The sequence below is a fragment of the Ursus americanus genome, chromosome 12 (genome assembly GCF_024610735.1).
Source record: "Ursus americanus isolate L20-20 chromosome 12, mUrsAme1.1.p, whole genome shotgun sequence".
NCBI lineage: Eukaryota > Metazoa > Chordata > Mammalia > Carnivora > Ursidae > Ursus > Ursus americanus.
In genome coordinates, this window is record NC_142138.1 from 61,583,236 (window position 1) to 61,594,474 (window position 11,239).

Below are 11,239 nucleotides of genomic sequence, written 5' to 3' on the forward strand. Positions count from 1 at the left end.
ATGATGGAAATCAATCGGGGTTGGTAGAAAACACTTCCCAAGAACCGAGTGTCCGGGCCCTAACTGCAGATCATCTGGTCCTGGCCCTCTGAAAGAGCTAGAACTTCTGACCCAGGGAACCAAATTTTGTTTCCTAGCATGTTCCAGCAACCATCTGAGGTATCATAATGAAAATCAGAATCAGCACGGAAGACGCTTGTTTTTCCCTCCTTTCAAGCCGCATTGTTAGAAGCATAGTCCTTTTGGAGAAGGAGCCCCTTTGATTAGATTTCTCTTGATTCTAAAATGAAGAAAATTCTCCTGATAAAGAATTAGAGATTTGTCTAGATCGATCACTGCAGGTCTCTGAATAAATGCTCTACTCGTTTGGCTTCTTTTGACACGTGTTTCAGGCCACACCCAGCCTACAGTGGCCATTAATTCAGTGTGGGGTTCTGCTGTCGTGGTTGGGATAGAGAAATGAGACACATTAAGAAATGCCGTTTTGGACCATAACCAAGAGAAATGATCAATAGGCTCTTCTCTCCATTGGTAGGGAAGTCACAACACATTTATTTTGATTTAGATTGCAACACATATCTTTTTCAGATTTTTTTCCCTAAATAAATGAACATGAAATGAGTGTAAACTGACTTAAATATTCCCCAGTTTGGGTAAGAGAATATACCTACAAGCGTTCAGGTAAGAGAAAGCCAAGTAGAAAGGCTCTGCTGTCAATCTCACTTCCAGGAAATCAAGAATTAATTTAACCTGTCCATGATCTGAGTTTTTTTGGGTTTTTTAATTGTTTTTAAATCTCCATTATATTCTCTTCCTTAGGCTAAATCAGAGAGAGTTTGGGATAACCCCTTAAGTAGTTGGGTAGTCTGTGGGGCAATCTGTGTTTTAATGATGAAAATCCCTATAAATTCGATCTGCTTGGCTTGCTTTGTGGAAAATTTTCCACAGGACGTGAGAGGTCTAGGCCTTGGTGTCCCTGTGAATCCTGAGATGACACCAGGTGCTCATCACAAGATGGCGCCAGTGAGCTACAGAAGAAGGTAGCACAGACTTGACCACTGTGATCTTTTCTCCCACCTCTTCCCCTCAAACCTCATCTCCCCTGCTTCGAGCTTCCACTGGACAAGGCAGAAAACAATTCATGCTATTATTGCTGGGAAAGGAAAAGATTGATAATGGATGTTTCTTAAGAACCCAGCGCTGGAAGGAAGCGTACATTCTCCTCAAACAGGAATAGAGTGTCCTCTGGGGCCCCTGCCTCCCGCTGCTAGCTCCTTTTTCTGGGTGACTGCCCAGAAGGCCTCTGCCCTGGGGTTTCATCTCCTTCCCCTCTCCTGGGGAGCCCACAGCCTAGGCGGGAGGTGGTTAAGGCTTCTGGCTGCTCTGCCATAGGGCCATCTGTGTTTGATCAATCCAGGCGGAAAGGAGGGGGTGGGGGCTCTAAAGAGACTGTGAAAGCATTCCAGAGTAGTGAGAGAGACCCAAGATCCAGAAAGAGAGAAGGCACCGCCCCCACCCCGCCTCCCAAGCTAAGCGGCGGGCTTGAGTGCAAACGGCACAGGACCGCGCGCCCCTACTCCCGCCCGGTTCTCCCGCTGCCATGGGGCCCCGCACGCCTCTCCTCACCTTGTTCCTTTTGTCATGGCTGCGACCCCTTCAAGGACAGCAGCACCACCTTGTGGAGTACATGGAACGCCGACTCGCTGCCTTAGAGGTGAGTGACTCCTTTCTCTTCTGGACTCCACATCTGTTGATTCCCCCAGCGTGTCAGGGATCTGGGGACATGACGAGATGGGGCTCTGTGAGGACCTACAGAGAACTCTCTCTCTTAATGAGAGCAGCCTTACAACTGCAAGCCCCCCCTCTCTCTCCCCACAGCCACAGAGCCATTCCCAAGCAAACAGGCCTTCGTGTTCTACCCTGAGAGTGCAGGGAATGAGGGGACAGCGGACAGGAGAGCTAGCGTGGTGGGAAAGCATCGCAGGAGGAGCTGCTGGTTCTGCGAGAGCTGCAAGTTCGCAGGGCGTCGCAGCTTTCTGTCTTTTTAACAGTTTGAAGTCTGTGGCTTTCCCAAGTGGAAATCTGGGCATGCCCAAGAGGAGAGCTGTACAGTGGAGCAGGACCGGCCTTCGCGCACGTAGGCCGCCCCGGAGGCCACGAGTGGGGGGAGAGGCCTGGGTGATCCGAGCCGGGCTTCTCGCACATTTAGCGTCTCTGAACATCTGGTTTCCTTTGGGGGGGGGGTTGAAGGGGAGTCGATGCCTGGCTGAGTTCGTGCTTTCTCCCGTTCCTCACTCCCCGCCTGGGCCTCTCCCTGCCCGGGAGTTGTAACCCTTCAGCCTCTCTCCTGGCCCCCCTCCCGGCAGGAACGGCTGGCCCAGTGCCAGGACCAAAGTAGCCGGCATGCCGCTGAGCTGAGGGACTTCAAGAACAAGATGCTGCCGCTGCTGGAGGTGGCCGAGAAGGAGCGCGAGGCCCTCAGAACCGAGGCCGACACCATCTCGGGGAGAGTGGACCGTCTGGAGCGGGAGGTTGACTACCTGGAGACCCAGAACCCAGCCCTACCCTGTGTGGAGGTTGATGAGAAGGTGACCGGAGGCCCTGGGATCAAAGGCAAGGGCAGAAGAAACGAGAAGTACGACATGCTGACAGGTAAGCGGTCCGAAGGCAGAGCCCCGACACTCGCAGGACCTGTGTTGTGCCTTGGTTCTTGCCTGTTCTTCTCCTTGTCCCAGAGCCCACTTTGGCCCGATCTTCTGGAATCTGCTTTAGGGGAATCTCTGTAATGACAGGTCCATTGCGAGCGTTTCTGGGGACCCAGGCCTCTGTGGCACGCCCTTTTCCCTATCCTCCGTAAGAGTGGAGGCGCCCACTGGCCTATGCCCACTGTCCTCCAGATGGCCCACCCTGGGGGGGCTCCCGCAGCGGGCATCCAACTCCTGCCCGTGTTGCCTTGTCCTGTGCTTTTCTCCTTCCCCACCAGACTGTGGCTACACAATCTCTCAGGTGAGATCCATGAAGATCCTGAAGCGGTTCGGTGGCCCAGCTGGTCTGTGGACCAAGGATCCCATGGGGCCAACAGAGAAGATCTACGTATTAGATGGGACACAGAACGACACGGCCTTTATCTTCCCAAGGCTGCGGGACTTCACCCTCGCCATGGCCGCCCGGAAAGCTTCCCGGGTCCGGGTGCCCTTCCCCTGGGTAGGCACGGGGCAGCTGGTGTATGGTGGCTTTCTTTATTACGCCCGGAGGCCTCCTGGAGGACCCGGAGGGGGCGGTGAGCTGGAGAACACTTTGCAGCTCATCAAATTCCACCTGGCAAACCGGACCGTGGTGGACAGCTCCGTATTCCCGGCGGAGGGTTTGATCCCCCCGTACGGGCTGACAGCAGACACGTACATCGACCTGGCCGCTGACGAGGAGGGCCTTTGGGCCGTCTATGCCACTCGGGAAGATGACAGGCACTTGTGTCTGGCCAAGTTAGACCCCCAGACCCTGGACACCGAGCAGCAGTGGGACACCCCGTGTCCCAGAGAGAATGCTGAGGCTGCCTTTGTCATCTGCGGGACCCTGTACGTGGTCTATAACACCCGCCCTGCCAGCCGCGCCCGCATCCAGTGCTCCTTTGACGCCAGCGGCACCCTGACCCCTGAAAGGGCAGCACTCCCGTATTTCCCCCGCCGATATGGGGCCCATGCAAGCCTCCGCTATAACCCCCGAGAGCGCCAGCTCTATGCCTGGGATGACGGCTACCAGATTGTCTATAAGCTGGAGATGAGAAAGAAAGAGGAAGAAGTCTGAGGACCTACTCTGGTTGGTGAATCTCTCTCACCTCTACACATTTTTTATCTCCACGACGTTTCCCGCTCCTCGTTCTCCAGATGTGGGCAAGTTGTGGTTCGGGGCCTGTATCTGCAGCCAATGGAAGCCAAATTCTCACAGCCCCTCCGGTTCCTGTGGGACCTTAGATCTTGAGAGATCCTTTTAGAGCTGAAAGAGAGACAGCCCTAAGTGTCCACTCCCCTCCTGCCCCGTGGCAATGAATTTCGGGCCAAAGACCACACAGACCCCATGCTCTGACCCTTGTATGGGGGCAACCCCAGCAAATGGGCAACAGAATATTGCCTCAGTGTGAGTCCTGGTGGGCCGGGCGGGGGGAGAGTTCTAGGAGGAGGGGACTTCAAGCTCTGGCTGTCTCCCTTCTCCGTTTAGTGCCCTGGAGAACTGAGCTTTCTCCACACCATTTTGTATTGCAAAATTTTGCATTAAAAGGAAAATCCACTGCTCCTCGCCTGTGTTTGCTTGGGGTGGCCCTCAGATCAGATTTCTCCCCGTGACCCTCCATTTTCCTCCTCCACCCCATTGCCACTCCTTAAGCCACATTAGGGACTTGGCTGGGCTCTCTTGCTGAGGGAGAGGGGACTTCTCTGGTTACAGATTTTACCGGGAGGCGCCTGGGGAAGCACAGAATCCCGCCACTTTAGGACACGGGCCGAGAAAGGCTTCCCTCCACACCCACCTCTCCTCCACCAGGCCCTCCCAGAGCCGCCCTCCCAGAACTGCCCTCCCAGAGCCGCCCTTGGCACCGTGCCCCTCGCCGCCAGACTGGGGCCCAAGGGCAGAGCTTCCAATTCCAGCTCTCAGAGGGTTTGAACGAGAAAATGGATTCGAGTCGCACTGGACTGTAGTGTGAAGACCAGAGCCCTGAATGTGTTTTCCGAAAGAACTTCCCGTCTCACTTTGGAGGTGGACTCTGCCCCAGCCCCAGACCCCCACTCCCCTCCCCAGCCTGGGGCAGTCCGCTGGGCCGGTTGCACAATCGAGCTTGCTTGAACCGCGCTGATTTTCCTGCTGCCACGGCGTCTGCGGTTTGGGCAAGGAGGAGGGGCAGTGACCATGCCGCAGATGTTAGCTTTACCAGTTTCCCAACACATCTCTCTGGTCACCCCCACCACAGTCCTGGAACCTGGCTGAAGTCTGGCTGGGAGTCCTGGAAACGTAACCCTTTCCTGCCCTGGCCTCTGGCTCAGAATTACAGAAGGCCATTGGGGAAGGGAGAGGGACCCAGAGAGGAAAACCCTGGCTTTTTTTTTTTTTCTTTTTTAAAAGATTTTATTTATTTATTTGTCAGAGAGAAAAAGCACAGGGGAGCAGCAGGCCGAGGGCGAAGCAGGCTCCCCGCTTAGCAGGGAGCCCAATGCATGGGGCTGGATCCCAGGATCTGGGGATCATGACCTGAGCCAAAGGCAGACACTTAACCCACTGAGTCACCCAGGTGCTCCAAAACCCTGGCTTTTGGACTCTTGTCCCTCCGAATGTGCTGAGCTCTGTGCCGGGCCCCACTCCAGCCTCATGTCCCCCGTCCGGCATTCAGCAACAAGGCGGTGTGAAGGACAAGACCCCCCCTTTCTGGGGACAAGACCCACTGCCTTTCTGGGGAGGTAGACCTCAGGCAGCCCGAGGGTCCTTGTGGTTATTTACCTCAGTGTGGGGAGGAGAACAGAACACATCTTTTCCCTAAAGGACACCCCCACCCCACTCAGGATAAGGTGGATCAGCCAGGGCCCTGTGAGCCTCCTTTTTGTCTTCTTTTCTTCCCTCCCCAAGCAGAGCTGCCCCTGACGTAGGTTGGCTGGCGAGGAAGGGAAAAGAAAGACAGTGAAGCACCCCACAAAGGCGCTATTGTAGGGAGCGCGGGGCGGGTGGGGGCTCGCTCCCATTCAATTCTCTCCTAATGTGGGGCTGGCAACGGTAATCACCGCCTGTCACCCACACAGGGGGCTGCCCACGGAACATCTGGCTCTGGCAGGCGAGCACGGGAGGGGTGTGGAGGAGGGAGGGAGCGCTCACTGGAGGCCTGGAGAGAGGGGTCCCGGTGGAGGGGAGGGGCAGCCTGGCACAGTCGCTGAGTCGCTGCGTGTGTGCGCCTGTGTGTACGTGGGGAGGATGGCCTCCCTGCGAGTGTGACACTCTCACAGTGTGATTACAAGCTGCCAAGAGGCTGGGGCCGGGTCTGTGGCTTATCTTGATAGGGCAGCAAACATCAGGAATGGTTTTGGATGACCCTCAGGAGGGAACAGCTCGGAGACTGTGTGCGCACGACATCAGTGTGAGGAGCAGAGTGTAAAATCCGGGGCCTTCTGCCTCCCGTGTGGCGCCTGTCCTCGTAGCGTCTTTCTTTGCCTGAATCCTCAATGAGAAAGGCAAAAACAGCCCTTCTTCTTCTTCTCCTTCTTCCTCTTCCTCTTCTTCTTTGCCTCAATTTTCTTTGGAAAAGTTCACTCACACTTTTCTGAAAGGGCAGAAATCTCTGGGGCCTTGTCATTTATGACTTTTTGCTCTTTTTCTTTTTGGCTCCCCGTACAAGAGCTAGGGCTATTTTGGAAGCGTTTGGGAAGGTGAGTGGAACAGCGTGGGCAGAGCCAGTGAACTGTCCAAATTCATTAAGCTACATTATCTGCTCAAGGAGAGCGCCTCCGGAGCTGAATCCTATCATCAGAAACCAGCCTCGCCGCCCCTTCTCAGACCCTCTCGAACCCATCACTTGGCACAGACAGGTCGTGACCTCTGGTTTGGGTTGAACAAAAGGCAACGACAGCAGAGCCCCTGATGGGGAGAGGGGGCTAAACCCCCAAAGAGAAGGTCCACATCTGTCCCCCACCCCCTAGCCCCACACGGCTCGGCTGCTGGGGCCCAGCTGTCGGCCACATCAGTGGTCCAGATGTTGCCTCTCCATCACGAGGCCGATGCAGAGGGCTCCCCTTCCCGCTACTCCAGCCCCCAGAGTCTTCTGCCCGAACACCCAAGCTCTTTGCTTTGTTCTCAGTACCTTCTCGTCCCTGGTGCTGGTCTTTGCATCTGCGCGCTGGAGAAACCAGTGTTCGTCTTGCCATTTTCATCAAGGAGCCTGAGCCAGTGTTGTTGGAGCCCTGGATGGCCGGGAGGGAAGGGCAGAGATGTTCGGATGAAGTTGTTGATTCAGCTGTCAGTGCTTCCTCTGGGACAGGGCTCTGGGCTAAGCAGGAAGCAGAGCCCTTTCCAGCCTCTTCCTCCTCCTCCAGGCTCAGTCCCTCTCCTAGCGCACGAGCCCCTTCCTTCCCTGAGGCTCCTGGGACCCTCCGCTGACACTGTTCCCAGGTCTCTACCTGTTTAGGTCAAAACATGCTCATTTGGGGAGCTGTTGAGGTATTTGTCCCAGCCTCCGGGGACGGCTGTCTCTAGGACCCGCTGTCCAGCCTCTCTGTGACTGCCTGGGCTGGGCGGTGTGGTCTCCACTGCAAGAACTCTGCTGTCAGAGCAGGGGGGGGGGTGTTCCCCCACCCTTCGCCCCTATCAGCCACTGCAGCTTCTCCCGGCTCCTCGGCCCCAGCAGCCCGGACGCGCCCTCCTTTTCTACTCCTGCCACCAGCCACCACCGAGGCCGAAAAGCTCTCCTCTGCCTGCTCTTTAACTTCTGCTCTCACAATGCAGAGCTTAAAAGATTAAATCTTTATTTATGGATTTAATAACACCACAGAAGAATTATAAATGTGGAAGCCGATGTATTACTTTAAAGGGCAGACCTCTCAGCACTGTCTCTCCAGAACATGGGTTCGGACGGTATCTAGAGTTGGACACCTCTCCAGAGCCCTCGGGCATGACCCCCGGGGGTCTGCCCCTCCGCCCAAACTCCACCCTCTCTCAGAATGGACACCCACACTCCCTGGCCTTGGCTGTGTGGCCCAAAGGGAACAAATCACATTCTCTCTCCTGGGGATTGAGAATTGCAGGTGAGAGATGTTAGATCTGAGACAGTGTTTGGAAGCATCTTTTGCCCTGCTGCTGAGAGGCCGCAAGAGCCAGCCTGCAGGGGGGAAGGGCTGGGGGGGGGGGACAGAGGCCGAGGCCCCCGAGAAAGGGCCGCTGAGCGTGTGTCCTCTCCCTACCCATCCCCCCGGGCTCGCCCTGCTCTGCTAGCCTGGCTTCTCCAAAATGCCTCATTCCTTAAAACAGATGCTCCCTTTCTCGCTTGCTTTTCTTTTCTTTCTTTTCCTTTCTCTTTTTTTCTCTTGCTATGAGTGGGTTTCTATTTCTTACAACCCGAAGACGGACGACTCCTCATCCTCAACTTACCTCCCCACCAAAGACATTCACCCTGTCCCCTGGACTGCTGGACAGGGGGCCTGGGCCCACTACGATGTTCCTCTTTGTACATGACCCAGAGGACACACCAGGATAATGGAAGAACCTCTGTAGGCCTGTCATACTTCCTCCCTGTCACCTTCCGGACCGGGGGGGGGGGGGTTCCGCTTTCCTGCTGTGTTCATTTGTGGTGTGTTCTTTCTCCAGCCGAGCTTGGGGCACAGTGTTCTCTGTGGCAATATTAGAAAGTGCACGAACTTTAGAGTCTGGCAAGCTTGGCGTCAGAGTGCCTGGGATCAGAATCTGGTTTGTCACTTCCTGCTGCGGTACCTGGAAGAAGTCACTCACTACCTTATCTGTAAACTGATAGTATCTGCCCAATAGGATTGTTGCGGCGAGGATTGGAGCCGATATATGGAAACCGTTGAGCAGTGTGGACAATCAGTATGGGGCTCTGAAAACCCCACTTCGCTGGGGAGGCTCGTCTGACCGTTTCCACTCCCACCCCACAGAGTCGGGGCGCCTTTCCTCTGGGCCCCCATTTACCCTGGGCACATCCCAGCTGTGGCCTATATCACCATGTACTGTATCTTGCTCATCTTTGGGTCCCCAGAGCACAGCTCATAGATGGGGCCCCGTAAATACTGGTCTTCAGGTTCCCCCACTAGACTGTGAACCCCTGGAACTCTGGGCATATTTGTCCGAACTCAGGACCTAACTCAGAAGGGGCACGTCGCCAGCACGTGGTGAGTGTTCTCGGCAGCATTCTTCAATTCAGTTGGACAAAGACAAGCGGCAGAGAAACAGTGAAAGCAGTCTCCCTCAACTGCAGGACATGCTGGCCTTCCCACTGTGGCAATTTCTAGCTCCAGCATCGAAAGGCAAAGTCTCAAGCTAAGCCAGCACCTCCAAGCCCTGTGACCACAAGGGAGGAAGGCAGTAGAAGGTAATGGAAGCTGCTTCTTCAGGATCTGGGTCCTGGCACGGGTTGTGGAGCAGGTAAAGCTGCTCCCACCCCAGCCCTGCCCGCCCCCCTCCCGCCGCTTTCTTGACCTCCGTGAGCCTCCATTTCTTCACTCATAGAACGTGGGCAGCTGTACCCATTTCACAGATCACTGTGAGAACTGAACGGAGCAATTCCTGTAAAGCAGTGAGCCCAGTGCCTGACGCATAGTAGGTGCCCAATAATTGTCATTCCTGTTATTGTTAGTGATGTCGTCATGATGGCAGAAGTCTCTTCAGAGAGCAAAGTGCTCGTGCATTTAATCTCCTTCTATCTTTACAACAATTCCATGACAGAAGCAGGTCTCAGGAACCTGGGGGGTACAGAGATGGAGACACTTTGTCTAAGGCCACATGGCTCGTAAGTACTGGGGCAGGACCTGTGTCGCGCAGGCTGAGGGAGGAGAGGAAAGAGCTGGAGCTCTGCACTCGAGCCGAGTTCCAACCCTTGCTCGGCCGCTCCCTCGCCACGTCAGCCTGAGCGCACCAATTCTCTGGGCTTCAGGGATTATTACCCACCCCAGAGCTGGTGAGGAAAGGACGAGCAAGGGTTTGCAAAGCAGCCGGCAGAGCACCCAGAATACTAAAGGTGCTCAGTAAATGCTCATTCCCAGGGCTGATTCTTGCTGTCTTACCGTGAGGAGTGTGCTGGTGGCCATCTCTGGTGTTCTAAACCGTTTGTCTCGCTCCAGACGGGTGGCTCGGGCTGCCCTCTCTCTCCATTTGTACGCTGTCTGTGGGAAGACACGCCGTCATCAGGAACGGCGGGGCTCCCAGCCTGCGCCTCCCCCTTTTCTCTGCGCCTAACCCAACCCAACAGCAGGGATGTGCGTGTTTGGTTTGGGGGTTTAGTCATCTTCCCGCCGCCTTTTTTTTTTTTAAACATAGTGCTCCCCATGCCGCCTTTTTCCTTCTCCCATATTTTCTCTCAAAGATATTTTAGCTGTTCAGCATGGGTCCCTGGCAGGCGCACCTGGCAGGCTGGTGCGCTCCCAGCCTATTGACTTTTTCAACTTCGCTTGCTGTCGATCTTGACAGACCCTTCAACACGGGTTGCACTTGGTCTTACGGATATTTATGACGGTCCGAGCGCACGTGATCTTTGTTCTGTAGCTGCTGAATGCAGTATTCCAGACCGGTAAATCCATGCGGGTGTCAGGCGTGCGGGCTGCTCTCCATCTATTCTGCTTGCCCTTTTGGAGGAAGGCAGAGAGTGCAGAGAGAGCACAAGGGGAAGAGGAGGACCCTTCTTGGTGTAACGGGTCCATGTGGCTGAGCGTCTCAGCTTCATTGACGGTGTGACCTTGATCCAGGCGCTAACCCCTCCGAGCCTCAGTTTGTTCATTTGCAAAACAGGATTATGGGACCTGGATTACCACCTCATAGGATTGTTGAGGTTCAAGCCCTAAGGCATAAAGCTTCTAGCACCCCCAGGAAGGAATCTTAGGAAACACTGAGTTTGGCTCCCTCATTTTACAGCTGAAGAAACTGAAGTCCAGAACCTCTTGGAGGCGAGGACCGTACCTTACCCATCTTTCTACCTCTGGATCCAGAATCAGATGCATACTGGGCATCCAATAAATATGTTGTAAGGGAGTTGAGTGACCAGCTAGCTCACAGTGACATATCTATGGTTAATTTCTCGTGATGACTCAGAGTTATTATCAACATCAATGCCTATACCGTGCTGCTACGCCAGGATGCCTTCGGAACCATTATGCTGAATACAATGTGGCTACCATGCTTTTCCACTTATGTTTCTTCTCTTAACCTCTCTCACTGTCACCTGTCAGTTCTCTCTGTAGCCACTGGATCCACTCGGAGGAATCTGCATCACTTTCTAATTAGCTGTGCCCTCTAGGCTGGGACAGAACAAGAGTGAAGGGCTTTGAAGATTTAAAGTTGGTACCATGATGGGAGTCCCAAGGAATGTGGCAGAATATTCCAGAGACCAGAAGCACAGCCTCTCTTAAGCTTGAAGTGGCCTGAAGTCATCTGGTCTCATCCTCTCAAGACATACAAGTATTTTCTACCTCACTGTACCCTTTCTACACACTGTGTGATTAGTTTACTCAGCAAAACGGGTGCATGGCGGTGGCTGGTACTGGCTGAG

At 54.6% G+C, this 11,239-nt stretch overlaps 1 protein-coding gene across 1 annotated transcript; it reads left to right on the forward strand.

Annotated features, from left to right (window-relative positions):
• The first annotated feature begins 13 nt into the window (after positions 1 to 13).
• Positions 14 to 4,289, forward strand: OLFML3 (olfactomedin like 3). The gene is made up of 3 exons (XM_045801459.2): positions 14 to 1,714; positions 2,367 to 2,652; positions 2,984 to 4,289. Exons 1-3 carry the CDS (start codon positions 1,601 to 1,603, stop codon positions 3,802 to 3,804), a joined length of 1,221 nt encoding a protein of 406 aa, XP_045657415.2. The 5' UTR covers positions 14 to 1,600; the 3' UTR covers positions 3,805 to 4,289.
• The last annotated feature ends 6,950 nt before the right edge of the window (positions 4,290 to 11,239 follow it).

Excerpts from the sequence above, each read along its gene's own strand:
- OLFML3 (XM_045801459.2), top strand. The coding sequence starts at position 1,601 with ATGGGGCCCCGCACGCCTCTCCTCACCTTGTTCCTTTTGTCATGGCTG. Across the intron at positions 1,715-2,366 it reads GCCGACTCGCTGCCTTAGAG|GAACGGCTGGCCCAGTGCCA; the intron begins GTGAGTGACTCC and ends CCCTCCCGGCAG. Across the intron at positions 2,653-2,983 it reads GAAGTACGACATGCTGACAG|ACTGTGGCTACACAATCTCT; the intron begins GTAAGCGGTCCG and ends CTTCCCCACCAG.